This window comes from Nerophis lumbriciformis, linkage group LG33, assembly GCF_033978685.3.
Source record: "Nerophis lumbriciformis linkage group LG33, RoL_Nlum_v2.1, whole genome shotgun sequence".
In the NCBI taxonomy this organism is placed as follows: Eukaryota; Metazoa; Chordata; class Actinopteri; order Syngnathiformes; family Syngnathidae; genus Nerophis; species Nerophis lumbriciformis.
The window spans coordinates 5,353,717-5,372,500 of NC_084580.2; the positions used below are offsets into that span (position 1 = coordinate 5,353,717).

Genomic DNA, 18,784 nt, shown 5'->3' on the forward strand with positions numbered 1-18,784 from the left:
GACATGCATTCTACTGAGGTGGCAAATTATGATGCGTTCAGTGTATCGCAGCACCAAGCAAACAATCTGAAAATTCCCGTCATATCAATTCCTAGATATGGTCGGGATTATTTAAAGCACACTACGCATAATAAACGCAACATTATTAATATTGCTACTACGGATAATTTCAACAAAAACTCCTCAAAACAGCCCACTACCTATAATATGGGCTTTTCAAACATAAGATCATTGGCTCCCAAAACGTTATTAGTTGATGAGGTTATTAGAGACAACAATCTTAACGTCATTGGTCTCAGCGAAACCTGGCTCAAACCAGATGATTTTTTTGCGCTGAATAAGGCATCTCCTCCTAACTATACGAATGCGCATATTGCCCGTCCCCTTAAAAGTGTGTGAATGTGTGTGTGAATGGGTAAATGTGGAAGTAGTGTCAAAGCGCTTTGAGTACCTTGAAAGTAGAAAAGCGCTATACAAGTACAACCCATTTATCATTTATTTATATATATATATATATATATATATATATATATATATATATATATATATATATATATATATATATATATATATATATATATATATATATATATATACAAACTGTGTTTCCATATGAGTTGGGGAAATTGTGTTAGATGTAAATATAAACGGAATACAATGATTTGCAAATCCTTTTCAACCCATATTCAATTGAATGCACTACAAAGACAAGATATTTGATGTTCAAACTCATAAACTTAATTTTTTTTTGCAAATAATAATTAACTTAGAATTTCATGGCTGCAACACGTGCCAAAGTAGTTGGGAAAGGGCATGTTCACCACTGTGTTACATGGCCTTTCCTTTTAACAACACTCAGTAAACGTTTGGGAACTGAGAAAACACATTTTTTAAGCTTCTCAGGTGGAATTCTTTCCCATTCTTGCTTGATGTACAGCTTAAAGAGGAACATTATCACAATTTCAGAAGGGTTAAAACCATTAAAAATCAGTTCCCAGTGGCTTGTTTTATTTTTCAAAGTTTTTTTCAAAATTTTACCCATCACGCAATATCTCTAAAAAAAGCTTCAAAGTGCCTGATTTTAACCATCGTTATATACACCCGTCCATTTTCCTGTGACGTCACATGGTGATGCCAATACAAACAAACATGGCGGATAGAACAGCAAGGTAGCGACATTAGCTCGGATTCAGACTCGGATTTCAGCGGCTTAAAAGAAATTGAAGAAGAAACTGAAGCTATTGAGCCATATCGGTTTGAACCGTATGCAAGCGAAACCGACGAAAACGACACGACAGCCAGCGACACGGGAGAAAGCGAGGACGAATTCGGCGATCGCCTTCTAACCAACGATTGGTATGTGTTTGTTTTTAAGTGTTGTAATGTTTTTAAGCTAAATTATTGGTAAACCCAGTTTATGTATAATAATTTACGTAAAACCGCGAGTAATGAATAAAGTTTTCATCAATTAATATATTCTGTAGACAAACCCTCATCCGCTCTCTTTTCCTAAAAGCTGATCTGTCCAGTTTTGGAGTTGATGTCAGCAGGCCAGGGAAGCTAGGGTCGATATTCTTCTCTTGATCATCGTCGGTGGCATAAGGGACGGTAGAAGCAGTGTGAGCCAAGACATCCAGGGGGTTTAGCTCGCTCGTTTGCGGGAACAAACTGCCACCATTGCTTGCCGTGCTACCGAGGTTCTGTGTCCCTGAATAGCTCACACACTCCGGCAGATTCAATGGGGGTCTGGCGGCAGATTTCTTTGACTTTATCGTTGGAAATGCATCTGCTTTGAGTGTCGCAGGATAGCCACACATTCTTGCCATCTCTGTCGTAGCATAGCTTTCGTCGGTAAAGTGTGCGGAACAAACGACTGACCATTTTCGTTGCCTTCCCCACACCCTCGTATTTTGAACAAATTTCGTCCAATTTCTTGCCACTTTCGCATCTTTGGGCCACTGGTGCAACTTGAATCCGTCCCTGTTCGTGTTGTTACACCCTCCGACAACACACCGACGAGGCATGATGTCTCCAAGGTACGGAAAACAGTCGAAAAAACGGAAAATAACAGAGCTGATTTGATTCGGTGTTTGTAATGTGCTTGAGAAAATGGCGGATTGCTTCCCGATGTGACGTCACGTTGTGACATCATCGCTCCGAGAGCAAATAATAGAAAGGCGTTTAATTCGCCAAAATTCACCCATTTAGAGTTCGGAAATCGGTTAAAAAAATATATGGTCTTTTTTCTGCAACATCAAGGTATATATTGACGCTTACATAGGTCTGGTGATAATGTTCCCCTTTAACTTAAGTTGTTCAACAGTCCGTGGTCTCCGTTGTGGTATTTTAAGCTACCAGTGACGTGCAGTGACTAGAGGCGGGGCCTCACCTGCCATCATGGAAAGAAAAAAAATTTAAAATGAAAAAAAAAATGTTTAATTGTTATAAGTATCCAGTGATTATACTATAAAGTTATTTTCCATTTAACTTCACCAGTTTTAGATTATTTTTATTCAAAATCGCTGAATTTTCACATTTGCCGTTCAAATACTGAGAAGAGCAGTGAATGACTGCAGGGACACAACATTAGATACACCTGCAGACTGCAGGTGTACCTAATTCACAACTCCTCCAACACGAACATTATTGTTTTTGCACTTTTTGGCTTCTTATGAAATAACTTTTGTAACCTATTTTCATGGGCTTTTCTCTTTGTGATGTTAAGTTCCTGTTATGCGCTGTTATACAGTATATGCCTTGAGCTCTTATTTTGAAGGCGCTAAGAGCGGAAGTGATGTCACGTTGCGGAGGTTTTTGAAAGAAGGTAAATAAAGTGGTCCTCGTGTAAACTGGAGCCTCCATGTTTGTTATTTTGTAGTTCCATACAGTATAAGCGACATTTATAAACCCTCGGTTACACTTTTTTAAATAGATTCAATCTTGCACGTGGAAAGTTTAAGTGAGGGCTTTAGTTGCGGCGCATGGACTTAATTTCTAAGTAAAGGTAAGACCATAATAACGTTTTTTTATTAAATGTGCTTTTTTGTGTGCTACAGTTTGTATGTGTAAAGTTAAAGTTAAGTTAAAGTACCAATGATTGTCACACACACACTAGGTGTAATGAAATTTGTCCTCTGCATTTGACCCATCCCCTTGATCACCCCCTGGGAGGTGAGGGGAGCAGTGGGCAGCAGCGGCGCCACGCCTGGGAATCATTTTTGGTGATTTAACCCCCAATTCCAATCTTTGATGCTGAGTGCCAATCAGGGAAGAATGCTGGTATGAGCTTTTAAACATAACCCGTTAACTGCTGCCAATCAAATGGTGAATAAGATACTCTGTAGGGTTCATATGTTTGTAAATCTGACTGTGATGAAGTCAGTGCCTCACCAGCCATCAACCTCACCGCACATCACTGTAAGCTACATAATGCGCCACACATTTTCAATGGGAGACAGGTCTGGACTACAGGCAGGTCAGTCTAGTACCCGCACTCTTTTACTATGAAGCCACGTTGATGTAACATGTGGCTTGGCATTGTCTTGCTGAAATAAGCAGGGGCGTCCATGGTAACATATGTTGCTCCAAAAGCTGCATGTACCTTTCAGCATTGATGGTGCCTTCACAGATGTGTAAGCTACCCATGTACAACAATTAAAACCTTCAGTATATCAGTATGTGGAATTAAATTATGGAATGGATTAAGCAAAGCAATCAAACAATGTACTAATATGATCCACTTCAAGAAACTCTTCAAACTTAAAGTGTTTACAAAGTGCAAAGAAGAAGAACCATGATAAACATTCTGAATTTATTTAACTCATCCATTCTTTCATTCTTTCACTCACAAAATAATCTTACTTATCTCAACATATGAAATGTAACTTACTTCACCAATTATAATTTATTTACTTATTTTTATTGTGATTACTTATGGAGTATATTGTGAATAAATTGAGAACAGGAAGTGAACAAAAGTTTTAGCAACTGTTATGTAAAAGAAAAGGGGTAGGATTAAATAAGCTCTGCTTCTTCCTACTCCTTTTCGAACATGTTGAAAAGAGAAACTGGAGATTGTGATGTATCATGTTGTATGCTTGCATGTTCGAAATAAACTCAAACTCAACTCAACTCAACTCATGTCTTGGGCACTAATACACCCCGATACCATCACAGATGCTGGCTTTTCAACTTTGCGCCTACAACAATCCGGATGGTTCTTTTCCTCTTTGGTCCGGAGGACATGACGTCCACAGTTTCCAAAAACAATTTGAAATGTGGACTCGTCAGACCACAGAACACTTTTCCACTTTGTATCAGTCCATCTTAGATGAGCTCAGGCCCAGCAAAGCTGACGCCGTTTCTGGGTGTTGTTGATAAACGGTTTTCGCCTTGCATAGGAGAGTTTTAACTTGCACTTACAGATGTAGCGACCAACTGTAGTTACTGACAGTGGGTTTCTGAAGTGTTCCTGAGCCCATGTGATGATATCCTTTACACACTGATGTCGCTTGTTGATGCAGTACAGCCTGAGGGATCGAAGGTCACAGGCTTAGCTGCTTACGTGCAGTCATTTCTCCAGATTCTCTGAACCCTTTGATGATATTACGGACCGTAGATGGTGAAATCTCTAAATTCCTTGCAATAGCTGGTTGAGAAAGGTTTTTCTTAAACTGTTCAACAATTTACTCACGCATTTGTTGACAAAGTGGTGACCCTCGCCCCATCCTTGTTTGTGAATGACTGAGCATTTCATGGAATCTACTTTTATACCCAATCATGGCACCCACCTGTTCCCAATTTGCCTGTTCACCTGTGGGATGTTCCAAATAAGTGTTTGATGAGCATTCCTCAACTTTATCAGTATTCATTGCCACCTTTCCCAACTTCTTTGTCACATGCTGCTGGCATCAAATTCCAAAGTTAATGATTATTTGTAAAAAAAAAAAAAAGTTTATCAGTTTGAACATCAAATATGTTGTCTGTTGTCTTTGTAGCATATTCAACTGAATATGGGTTGAAAAGGATTTGCAAATCATTGTATTCCGTTTATATTTACATCTAACACAATTTCCCAACTCATATGGAAACGGGGTTTGTATATATATATATATATATATATATATATATATATATATATATATATAAACTTGAGAGAAGAATCCAGGCCATGGAAAGGAGATGTTTCTGAAGGCTCCATAGTATCTCATAAGGAAGACCATATTGTCAGGGGCGGCATGGCGTTGTGGGTAGAGTGGCCGTGCCAGGTTCGCTCCCCGCCTCTTACCATCCAAATCGCTGCCGTTGTGTCCTTGGGCAGGACACTTCACCCTTGCCCCCAGTGCCGCTCACACTGGTGAATTAATGATGAATGATAGGTGGTGGTCGGAGGGGCCGTAGGGCGAACTGGCAGCCACGCTTCCGTCAGTCTACCCCAGGGCAGCTGTGGCTACAAAAGTAGTTTACCACCACCAGGTGTGAATGAATGATGGGTTCTTACTTCTCTGTGAAACGCTTTGAGTGTCTAGAAAAGCGCTATATAAATATAATCCATTATTATTAGTATTATTATTGTAAATGAAGAAGTTAAAAAGACAACTCGGCAAGCCTACACAGACCTCTTGACATAAGGGAAAGTTAGAAAACTAAAGTTGTATGGACATGTATCAAGATCAAAAGGGCTCGCCAAGACATTACGGCAGGGCACAGTTCTGTACATGAAGGAAGAAAGAGAGGCAAGCAGAGGATGAGGTGGGAAAACAATACATTAGAATGGACTGGGCTTACTCTGAGTCAAGCATTGGGAATGGCAGAAAAAAGATAAGAATGGAGGAGAATGGTGACAAAAATCTTCGCCGGCGCCTCAAAGGTCTTTCAGACTACGGGATAGAACAGGGTTGTTGCGCAATCACGCCTTGTGTGCCTGATGGTGTATTTGTTGGCCTGCCTATTCCGTAGTTAACATGAAGTCCAAAAACAAAATTACTGTAAAAAAGAACCTGTCAGCTCAGTCACCAGAATTTTACTAGAAAATTGGTGGTGTCTTTACATATTTACATTACATATTATTGTAAATTGTAAAACTGTTTTTTTTTCTGCAAAATTCTGGCGCCTGAGCTGCCAGTTTTGTTTTGTTTTTACCGTAAAATTTACGCTAGTTGTTTTAAAAAGTTATTACTGTAAATGGAAAAACAGTATCACTGTTTTTATTTTAACAGTCACATTCTGGCAAATGAGCTGATAAGATTTTTACGGTTAAATTATTTTTACAGTGTAAAATTTAATGGATAACTTGCTTTAAATCATAAGTCAAGCAGATATTTAAGTATTTATTGTATTTTAACATAAAACTATTTTGAAATGGGTGATAATATAATATTTAATGCATTATTAGATAATACTAAAGTTTAAGAGATATGCAACTGCATGCAGCACATGTATTTTTTTTATTTCAAAATGATAAATAGAAAAGTACTTCGTTGAGTCATATAAAATGATTTGACAGGCCAGATCTGGTCCCTGGGCCTTGAGTTTGACACGTTTGATCTAATAGCTTGAATAGGTTAATTTTTGAGTTTGAGTTTATTTCAAACATGCATACATACAACATGATACATCACAATTTCCAGTTTCTCTATTCATCATGTTCGAAAAGGAGTAGGAAGAAACAGAGTTTATATAATCCTACCCCTTTTCCTTTACATAGCAGTTGCTAACACTTTTGTTCACTTCCTGTTTTCAATGTATTCACAATATACTCCATAAGTAATAACATTAAACATAAATAAATACATTAGTGAAGTAAGTTATATTTCATATGGTGAGATAAATAATATTATCTAGAAAATTAATGGATGGATGAAATAAATTCATAAAGTTTATTATGGTTCTTCTTATTTGTACTTTGTAAACACTTTAAGTTTGAATAGTTTCTTGAATTGGATCATATTAGTACATAGTTTGATTTATCATATTAGTACATTGTTTGATTTATTTGCTTAATATTTAATTCCACATACTGATATACTAAGGGTCCTAAGTGTTGTACGTGTGTACACATGTTTTAAATTATATTTTTTTATAAGATTAAATTGTTTCCTCTTTTGTTGAAAAGAATAGTTGTATATTCTTTGGTAGCAGATTATAGTTTGCTTTGTGAATAATTTTAGCTGTTTGCAAATTCACGATGTTGTGGAATTTCAGTATTTTCGATTCAATTAATAAACGGTTTGAATGTTCTCTATATCGAACATTTATTATTCTAACTGATCTGATATGTAACACCGTTAATGAATGAAGTGTACTTTTGCAGTTATTTCCCCATATTTCTGCACTATAACTCAGATATGGTAACACTAGTGAGCAGTAGAGAATATGGAGCGATTTTTGGTCCAGAACATATTTTGCTTTATTCATTATTGGCGTGTTTCTTGCCACTTTATGTTGTATATTTTTTATATGGTATTTCCAGTTAATTTTATCATCAATCATTATACCTAGAAATGTGGTTTAATTTACTCTTTTAATTTATATTCTGTCTATTTGTATTTGTGTTTGACTTTCCCTTCAACTGTTACCGAATAGCATTATTTTAGTTTCGGTGTAAGCAGTGTTGGGACTAACTTTCACAACATGCTTTTTACTTTTACTCTAGTAAATATTTGGGTGACTACTCCTTACTTTTACTTGAGTAATACATCTCTAAAGTAACAGTACTCTTACTTGAGTACAATTTCTGGCTACTCCACCCACCTCTGTGTGTTACTGTAACACCGTTATTTTCAGTGGTAACTAGTAATCTAACGCGTTATTTTTTATATTGAGTAACTCAGTTACCGTTACTACATGATGCGTTACTGCGTTATTTTACGTCATTTTTTATGTAATATCGGCTAGAACAGGGGTCGGCAACCCGCGGCTCCGGAGCCGCATGCGGCTCTTTGATCACTCTGATGCGGCTCAGCTGCATACTTGCTAATGTTGTGTCGTTCACGAACGATTCGTTCGAACGAACAAATCTTTTGAGTGAACGTACTGAACCAAATCACTTCATGAACTGATTCGTTCCTTTCTCAGTTCAGTTGAGCTCCGCCGCGACCATGCCGGTATGAGTGGAACTGGCGCATTCTGTGACTTACTGAACCCTCGACGTCGGCGAACGACGCAGCCAGCTTCTCATCATGGGGGCGGGGGGAGGGACTGAGCCAACGATTCGTTCACCGCAGATTAACGACATGAATCACTCAGTGAACGACAGAATCAGGACTCGCGAACCTACTGACACAGAGAACTGACTGTGTCGCGGAGAAGGACGTCACATTGAGGCTCTCGTTCAGTCACTGTGCGCGTCGTTCATTGGCTGCTGAGGGCTTGAATCGTTCGCGAACTGACACACACCGAGATCTGCCGCTGGGGAAGCTGTTACTGACTGACTCATGAGTCGCCGACCTGCACACAGAACTGCTGCTGCAGAAGTGATTCAGGTTCACGTACTGAACTGTGCTGACTGTGGTGCTGTGTCAGTCACTCACTGCCTGGAGTACTGCATGCACAGAGCTGTGTAGGGACTCGCGTTCACCCTATTTGCTGCTTCTCCCGCGAATGTCTGCACTGTACTGTACTACGCACGCCCCCCCTCCCCCTGTGCGTCGGTTGAGGTGGGCGGGGTTTGGTAGCGGGGGTGTATAATGTAGCCCGGAAGAGTTAGGGCTGCATGGGATTCTGGGTATTTGTTCTGTTGTGTTTATGTTGTGTTACGGTGCAGATGTTCTCCCGAAATGTGTTTGTCATTCTTGTTTGGTGTGGGTTCACAGTGTGGCGCATTATTAGTAAGAGTGTTAAAGTTTTTTATACCGCCACCGTCAGTGTAACCTGTGTGGTTGTTGACCAAGTATGCCTTGCTGTTACTTACGTGAGCAAGCCGAAGCCCCATACAACGTTTGGCTTGGCCAGCACGCTGATTGTAGTGGGCGCTAAATGCTGTACCATCACGGCACGTTCGAGAGAACAGTTGCCCTGAAATTCGTAGTCTGCCGAAAATTCGGGAGGGTTGACAAGTATGACACTGTCAAGCGCCATTCATATAAAACTTGCGGGCCGCACTAACATTACATTTTCATTTTAAGGTGTGGGCCGTGTGTCTGAGACCCTTGGTTTATACATAGCACAAAGCAATAAAACAACTTTGTATGCAGGGTTATTTCATCTTAAATTTCAAAAGATTTTTGTGGCTCCCATTGTTTTCTTTAATTTGTGAAACTGGTCAAAGTGGCTCTTTGAGTGGTAAAGGTTGCCGACCCCTGGGCTAGAAACAGAAGATCTGAGTGTGTTTTATTGGTGTCGTCCTTCTGTGTCACAAGGAAAAGAAAAGGCGTGCTTTGTGTGGGCGGGGGCCGGGCTCCCAGACCGTAGTTGAGGGGCGCAGGGGAGACGTTCCTCCAGGGCCTATGTACTTCGGGGCTAACAACCTTCACTTTACCCGGAAGTGGGTCTTTACAGCTGAGGGTGAATGACGAGGCCGGCGGTTTGTTGCAACTTTGTGACTTTATTGGACGCAGCCATCCACCAAGCTAGAGCACCTGCACGCACTCACTGTTGCCGCTCCCTCACCTCTCTCGCCCACTCACTCACTGACGTCACTCACCTCACATGCTGTCATATCTTAAAGGGCCACACACACACACACACACACACACACACACACACACACACACACACACACACACACACACACACACACACACACACATACGCTACTTTCATAACAACTAACAAGACATCATGGCGAAGCCAGAAGTCGAGTTTCTTAACATGGAGACATTCTCAATACTTTTCTTTTGTCAAGCACAAAGAAAATAACATTTTAATTAAATATAAGTTGTGTCTGGGATCAAAGATCCTATCTACTTAAAGTTAAAGTGCCATTATGTTGCAGCTACCGTATTTTTCGGAGTATAAGTCGCACCGGAGTATAAGTCGCACCTGCCGAAAATGCATAATAAAGAAGGAAACAAACATATATAAGTCGCACCGGCCAAACTATGAAAAAAACTGCGACTTATCAGCCGAAAAATACGGTATTTAAAATAGTTTTGTCAATTTGTTCTGGCCTGAAATAAATTGGCCCTTTTAAACATATCTTTGTCTTTGTGTGTTGTATGTAGACCACATTGTTTCCTGAGTTCAGTGATGCAAATGCATGTCAAGTTGATCAACAGATTGTATTATTCTCCAGTGCAATAACAGTACTGAAATGAAGGCTAAAAGGGCATTAATGGGAGACTTAAAAAAAAGAAGAAAAAAAGAAGTAACTAAATAGTTACTTTTCACAGTAACGCATTACTTTTTGGTGTAAGTAACTGAGTTAGTAACAGAGTTACTTTTGAAATAAAGTAACTAGTAACTGTAACTAGTTACTGGTTTTCAGTAACTAACCCAGCACTGGGTTTAAGGATAGTCTGTTTTTGTCAAAATCAGAATCAGAAATACAAAAAAAACTCATAGCCATAATTGTAATTTGTTAATTTCTTCTGTTATTATTTGTGTTAGCTTCTGTGTGTTCTCTTCTGAACAAAACGCTGTTTTAATAATACTAACTTTAAATCGTTTGTTACAAATGTCATTTATATAAAGATTGAACAATTTTGGTCCTATTATTGATCCCTGGGGTACACCACATTATTAAATATTCAAGTTAAAAATACCATCGGTACACTTCACAATGTTGAATATAAGAAACTAAACTAAATTAAAAACACTGTTGCAATTACGCTTTGCACTTAACTGAATTAATAATAACAGGTGTAGATGATTGCCCAAAGTCTAAATATGGTCTTACTTGAGATTCGTAGGGCAGAAAGGCGACATGGATCTCTGTCAAGGCCTTCATGGCTTTCGAAGCTCGAGATTTGGTCAAGAGGCCAAACAAGGACTCTGGAATTGCTGTAATGAATTAACATTTTGTTATTAAGTTCAATAAATATTCAGCAATAGCTAGCATATGAAGCATATTTTACCTTCATTATTTAATGGGTTTGGGCAGACTAATAACTCTATACATAGCAGTAGATAGGATCATTGTATTTTTTCATATTTATACTTATTGTTTTTAATATTTTTATTAGATTATATGTTCATGTTTTAATCAGTGTCACCTTGCTACACTGTGGGTCTGAGAGAAAGGGCATTTTAATCATTTGTATGTGCACAGTAGTAAATATGACACAGTTGACAATCAAGCAGACTTTGACTTATACAGTATATTTAACTAACATTGGTTATTTGATTTGAGAACAGTAGTTTGCCTCTAACAAATCAGTTATTGTGAATTTCTTTAGCCCATCACTCACAAGTTTGCAAACATTCTTGTTTCTTTAATACTGTGACATTTATTTGAAGATTAATTGAACAATGGTTTACTTACTGTCAGTGAAGAAGACGTGTGCTGCTCTATACCTCGGACACCGGGGATCTCTGAAGTCATCAATCAGACCCTCGACACACTGTCAATAGGAATTGTATTCCCATGAACATGTGTAAAAATAACTCACTTTAAAAAAAAGGCCTGTGTACAAAAACCTTTAATTGACATACAATTATCTGAATACATAGTTTATGCTTTTCACAGTGCCACTTTGAATATAAACAAACCTGCTTGTGCTCAAACACAACATATTAGTAAACACAAAAGCAGAGTAGGCGTTTTCCAGCACAAGGAGAGAACGAAGCTTTTCACTATTTGGGAGGAATTAAACCCGTGAAATTGTGTTCACAGTCTGCATTTTTAAACGCTCTCTTTTCTAAAGATGTTTTGTATTTTTTTATTTTCAATAAATTCCCAACGGCCATCAACCTACAGTCAGTCTTTAAAGTAAGGGTGTCCCGATTGATACTGATCTCAGAGTTCGGTCAAATATCAACATTACAGGTTGAGATATGAGTTATATTGTGGAGCATCAAAAAGCATCCAATGCTAGCAGTCGATTCCAGAGTGCATGCCAGAAACATCCAGCAGCGCCAGGATCCAGCGTGCAGAGTCCACGTGATCACATCAACAGCGCCAGGGTTTCCCCTACTTGTAATTGATTGTGGCGTGGCCCCACAGCAAAATAAATCAAACATACAAGTATAAAATAGAGCAAAATGATTAAAGAACACATATGTTAATAGTACTTACTAATAACACAGATATGTTTTTAAATGAATGTATTTTTTTTAGCCCTTTTTTACAGAAAATCATCTGCATTTACGCAAATAATAAGATGATGTCATATTGACCACACTTACACCACCGCAGGTGTATTGCCAATTTGCCATGTTGGGGAAAACCCTGAGCACCATTTGCTAGTAGGTTGCAGTAGGAGCAATTGCGGCCGTATGGTAAAATGTTTTGATAAAGTTAATAAATTGATTAGGTTCAGCTCCAATAACACCCTCAGTTTCTCTTTAATTGCTATCATTCACTAGCTAACAAGCTAACTTGTCGACATGTATGACGCACATTGACTAGTTAACTTGTTGCACATTAGTTGACTATGAAAACACTCCCTCTAGCTTTTCGGTGGAGAATTACACTGTACACAGTCAACCCCAATGCATAACTTTAAAAGTTTTAAGACAGCGTTACAAACTTTATTGATCTACAAGGGAAATTGTTCCTATACCTACTTCCTGACTACGCATGAGTATAAATTAGCCTTAACTCAGACAATACTGTTAACCTACAGTTTGTTAGACTACCTTAACAAGTGGCCCTTGCAATTCCTGTGTTGTCTAGATTATATCCAAACCTCAAACAAAATATTGGGCATAATATTTCATTTTTGAAGTATTTTATAATCAATGCACCTTTCATCCTGACGAGGATTCTCCATTAGCATGCCTAACTTTATACCTAGCAACCAATTATGATGTATTGCAATGCCTATGGCTGTGGTTTATTGTCAAAATTAAGCATGGAGTTTCTTTCAGACCAGATTAGCTACAAAGCGATACTACTACCAGTATTGTGGTACTTTCTTGTAGCTAATCGTGCAGTACTCATTTTACGTTATGACATCTGATGTGGCTTAAGGCAGGGTTCTTCTGTGAGCCGTACTGTAGGTAGGGGTTTTGCAAAAAAAAAAAAAAAAATGAATTGGTAAATAGTTACAGAGTGCATAAATATGAATAGTAACAACTCATCAAATAAAACAAACATTCTTAGCCAAAAACTCTTACTTACTTAATAGGGGCAGTGAATTAAAAAATCTGACATTACTCAGTTCTCTGCCAACAATTGTTTGCAGTTAGTAATGATAATATTGTTATCATTACGTTGAGGTTCAATGCTGCAAAATGGTTACAAAACAAAGTGGGTTGATTTGGACTGTTCAGGTCACGTTTGTGTTAACTTTCTGTAAGCTTTCAGATGTGCTACTTGAAAATTGGAATTTGCCTAGGTTAACTAAGAAAAAAAAAGGAAACAATTATAACGGTAACATAAAATAAATGTTATTATTTGTTCATTGAACTGTGTTATAATGTATTTTATATATGATTCCAATCGTTCAAAGAAGAACTGCACTTTTTTGAAGATTTTGCCTATCATTCAGAATCATCATGTTAGACAAGAACACATCTTTCTTTCTTTTTCTAAATTGTAAATAAACACTAGCAATAGGTGATTAACAATGCAGGTAATGGGGATTAGATTTTTCTGCCTATAAAGTGCTCTAAATAACATCCAAAAACATTCAGCAACATTTGATATGCATGTTGTAAGTATATACGTAATGTAGTTAAAGTCACATTCATAATACCTTGTAACATTTTGCATATTTTGGTCATTTTAAGCATTATGGCGGTTGGTTGGTTAGTTGGTTGAAGTTTATTTCAAACATGTATACAATTTCAATATGATACCTGACACATTTTATTTATTTACTTATTTAAAGACATACTTTATATTACATTATTGTTTCTTTTGTTAATATTAGAGTCTGTTCTGCAAAAAGGTAATCCCGAGAATTGTAGAGTTTATGGATAGGGAGCCACAGTGTCAGTAACACTGTGGCTCCCTATAAACAAACAAACATTCTTAGCCAAAAAGAATGTTTGGCTAAGAATACATATTACAGACCGCGGCCACGCACCTCCACAGCTGGCGGCAATCATCTATCAGCACACCTGCCGTTAATGAAGTAGCTGCCTTCATAAACTTGGACAACCTGGCATGCCGCCGCCGCCGGAATGTAGTCTCCTGTACCGTAAGCCGATACCCAGCTTTATGCTCTCTTTCTGTCCTGATCTCTGTGGTTTCCCTGTGTTGATTGTCTTGTCTTCCCTCACCCCGCAGTTTTCTGTGTGCATCCCCGAGTCACGCTGTGTGTCGTGCTCTTGGATTTTCCCTGTCTTCCTCGCGCTCCCTGGTTCTCGACTCCTCGCTCGCTCCGGACTACGACGACTCGCTCCTGCCTCTCGACCACGCTTCCGTCCCTGGACACCCTGCCTGCCTTGCCCTTTTCTGACAGCACCGCTCCTCTCAACACGCACCTCCAACATTACGGTAAAACGCTCCAGTTAAATACTACATAGTCTTACACCATACAAACTCTTGGATTTTGCCACACTCCATTTCCTTAGTTCGTATATTTAGTGTTGGTTATTATTATTATTATTATTATTATTATTATTATTATTATTATTAATGTGTGTGTGTGTGTGTGTGTAAATATGTATGTATAAATCATTGAACATTACTGCCATCTAGTGTCTGTTGCTGTCACCTCCCCTGCAAACCATAACACACAGTTCAAATATAAATCATCATATAATATACAATTAGTTTCAAAATCTACCCACACAATACCCATTTACAATTTCATACCAACCTACCAACATGTTTACATTTACAGAGAAGGAAGCTTTTAATCCACTAAATCAGTCTCGATATCTTAATATTCAAATTTGATTAAAAAGTTGCATCTTGAAGATTTGCGATAATCATACCATACATACGGGGTCAAGACCTAAATTATGCGACCAATGTGAAATCCTCAGCCACAAAGGAGTGATAAATTTACTAAGCATAACGTAGCAATAAATTTAGCTTAAAGCGCTTTTCAAATATGTTTAAAAAATGTGATTCTTTGATCGAGCTATCAATCTCATTCTAGATCACTGGGCCTCTACAGGCTATACTAAAGCTTGTACACTTTAGATGACTATTGTTCCTTCTAAGTAAAGATGTACTTTTGTTATGTCTATGAGAAGGAGTGGTCACTGGCATGAGCTGGCAGTCTAGAATTTAATCCATATCCTACATTATACATAATATAAACACTGTGGAATCTGTTACACTCAGTAATCTTCAGGGGAGTGTACCCATTCTTTGTTCTTTACATGTCTGAAACTGAGTAGGAAGAAGCAACGCTTATTTAATCCTACCCTTTTTCTACCTCATAGCAATTCCAGTACCAACGCATGTGTTCACTTTCTGTTCTTAATTTGCATTTTTTGCATATTTGCATCTGAATACAATAGTTCTCTTCATAAATAGTTAAGGCAGTTATGATTCACATAATGGGATGAATAACATAATATTTTCAATAAATTCAAGTCGTTTATCTTAATTATTTCTTGTACTTTGTAAACAGTTTCTTAAAGTGGATCACATTAGTACATTGTTTGACATCTTTGCTTAATCCATCCCATAATTTAATTTCGCATAATGATATACTAAAAGTCTCAAGTGTTGTATGTGCATACAAATGTTTTGGGTTACATTTTTCACTAAGGTTATATTTATCTTTTGTTGAGAGGAATTGGTGAAATTATTTTGGTAGCAGGATATAGTTTGCTTTGCACATAATTTTAGCATTTTTCAAATAGTGCATCAATTGAACTACTACTAATCATGAGAGACGATTATTACTTTGAAACAAATAATGATCCAAAACCAATTTTTTTTTTTTTTTAGCCAGAATGTACAGATGAGCTACAAGTTTTAGAAGCTATATGCTAAGCACATCCAGCTTGAGTTAACACTAAACATAATGTTACTACATCTTGCCCAGGGACTATGGTTGGAAACTAGCTTTGTAGCTAAAACTTGCACATTTACAGCAATGTTGATTAATGTTCATTGTCCCTGTTCAAACAAACTAATACATTAAAATAAATATAGCACAACTGCCAAGTGCTAAACAAGAAATACAAACTACAAACATAATAAAACAATCACTTGCTGTATAATGTCTGTTCTCAGTGGGATGACGACTGATGGGGTGTTTATATATTTCACCACAAAACGTGTTACCCGCTTAGATGATGAATAATCCTCATTCCTCTGGTTAAAAAAAAAAAAGTGGGAAAAAAAACGAGTGTCTAGTTACGTCGTTCTTACAATGTTAGTGGGTCTAAATTTTATTTCAAAGTTGACAAACTTCTCGGCTTATGACCACAATCTTATTAGGACCACAACCTTCAACTTTACAGGTGCAAGTCATGATTTATAATCTAGCAATAACTTTTACCAACTCAGAGGAGATACAGCAGCTCACCGGCTCAGAGTGTCAGTCGGTGATCAAGGCACATCTAAAAGCAGTTGCTCAGCATTAGCTCTTAGAATAAGAAAGTTACTATGTGGTTAATATACAGGTCACGACATGTAAATGGAGTATTGTTGGCAGTTTTGAGATGTTTTTAGAGGGCTTTATGGGCGGAATAGATGACTTTCATTAGCTAAATTAAAAGCCGTCAATTGTCCATCCATCCATAAATTTTCTACTGCTTGTCCCTTTCGGGGTCACGGGGGATGCTGGAGCCTATCCCAGCTGCATTCGGGCAGAAGGCAGGGTACACCCTGGACAATTCGCTACCTCATTGCAGGGCCAGCCGTCTATAGTAAGAGACGTATATTGCGATTTAGAATGCATAAAAAAGAGAATGTGTTCTTGTTTCACATAAGGATTGTGAATGATAGGCAACATTTTTAAAAAGTGCATTTCCCCTTTAATGTTTTCTGAGGTAATAAAACCGCTGTATTTTCATACTTCCTGTTCAAATACAGTGCAGAATACTGAAATGAGTTTGCTGCCACTCTTTGCCGAAAACTGTAGAAACCTGCCATGAGCCTTTCCTCTCTGATTGAGCTTACACTCTTAATGCAATGCACTAAAGGTTGAGTGAGCGAAGGACATGCGGCATGTCGCTAATAAAATGTTTACTTTGCAGAAACATTTACACCATGACTTTGTACAGTCCGTGTATTTCATTTAATGCAAGTATAAGATCATTATTCTTGCTAATCGGACAATAAAATACAGAGAAATCACACAAAGTGAGGCGGAGTGTCTTTTCCACATTGGGAAGAGTTGGGGTTGTACATGAGATGGCAGGTGCTTCTTGTCGCCACCATTTTTCTGCTACTAAACACAGCTATGGTCGGCAGGAATTTAGTGCAAAAAAAATGACTAACAGAGTTTAAAAACTAAAGGAAAATAATGAGTACTTTTACAAAGTAACAAAGCTTCCTAGTGAATAATAGGCACATGGACATCTTATACAAATAAAGGCAGGACTAGAGGTGGGGAAAATAATCGATTTTTAGATGCATCGCAATTCGGACATTGACAATTACAAAATCGATTAGTAGACAACAATAATCGATAATCGATTCATTTATTGTAAATAAAGTAATGTAGACAGTTCTAAAATGTGGCTGACTGCAACGAACCACCACACCGAGAGATCCGACCAGCTCCTTTATTTTAGGGCACTTATGTTCCAGTTTTGCACACATTTCCGTTAATTCAATAAATGTGATGGGAATTAATGAACTGTTTTTAATACAAATGCACTCTTTTTAAAAGTTGCAAGTGATAAACGTGTATTTAGTGAAACAAAAAGACATGTAAAACTGCATCAATATACATAAATTAAAGATGCATCAATAACATTTTTAATCGAATCGTAGCTCCTGAATCGTGAGGTGCCCAAAAATTCCTCCAGGCAAGACCACAGATGGTTTTCAGTTATCGGTGTATATTTTTTGCAGAAATGTGAAAGACGTATTTAAAAACATTTTTACCTCAACTGAATTATTGTATTGCTATTGTTGTTGCTGTTATGTTTGTCATAGGAAACCATGACAAACAATGACTAAAGATCAATAATTTAAGGTTTTTAAAAAATGCTTAACTAGGTCTTGCTGCACATCACTGATTTGTCTGGGACAGGCCTGAAGTATTTTGGTTGAAATGTTTGAAATATAACATGTCTTGGATGTGAAACTGCCATCACATTTTTGTTCTTTGTTTAATTTGTATTTCTTGACTGTACTGTGTTTCCACATCTTCCATCAACTCTGTCTTTTTCTATTCATCATGTATAGTGGTTGTATTGCTGGTGTGCTGAATCCAAAGAAGTCCAAAAGCTCCTAGTGGTTTCCCACTCCGAGGGACACTGGTGACTGCCAGCCGGGTCACGACAATGTCTGGCATACTTGATCTATGGCATCTGGTAAACGGCAGAATTGTGTAGGTTCATAAAGAGGTCCTTGGAAAATTGCCTGTCCACTAAAGGGAAAACGTTTGATAACAACTTCAAGATACAAAATATTTATTTGAATATGAACAAAACTAAGAAGTTGTTATGATTCGGACGTTATTATTAGTTTCCTGTGTGTTGATGTTTGCCCAGCGCTCTAATTTTTGCTTTCCACTTCCTGTGTGCTACCCTTGACTTCTTTCTTGTAACATATAGGACAAGCATGTTTTTAACAGTCATGGTATGAATCCAGGAG

The 18,784-nt window shown here is 37.8% G+C and overlaps 1 protein-coding gene and 1 long non-coding RNA gene across 9 annotated transcripts in view; one reads left to right on the forward strand and one right to left on the reverse strand.

The window, feature by feature from the left end:
• Positions 1-18,784, reverse strand: part of stxbp1b (syntaxin binding protein 1b) — a 161,238-nt gene that overhangs the window by 80,458 nt on the left and 61,996 nt on the right. For 7 of the 8 annotated variants that reach the window (XM_061928641.1, XM_061928637.1, XM_061928638.1 and 4 more), the window contains 2 exons: positions 11,423-11,501; positions 10,838-10,941 (listed from right to left, as the gene is read on the reverse strand). In XM_061928641.1, coding sequence (XP_061784625.1) covers positions 10,838-10,941; positions 11,423-11,501 — 183 coding nt within the window. Of the gene's footprint in view, positions 1-10,837; positions 10,942-11,422; positions 11,502-14,328; positions 14,581-18,784 lie in introns of those variants that run through there. The other variant, XM_061928640.1, reaches the window with a different exon arrangement.
• The window catches only part of LOC140677499 (uncharacterized), a 5,673-nt gene continuing 1,064 nt past the window's right edge, over positions 14,176-18,784 (forward strand). The window contains exons 1-3 of the long non-coding RNA XR_012049281.1: positions 14,176-14,246; positions 14,336-14,545; positions 18,374-18,784. The exon at positions 18,374-18,784 is cut by the window's right edge and continues 1,064 nt beyond it. This is a non-coding gene — a long non-coding RNA (uncharacterized lncRNA). The remainder of the gene's footprint in view (positions 14,247-14,335; positions 14,546-18,373) is intronic.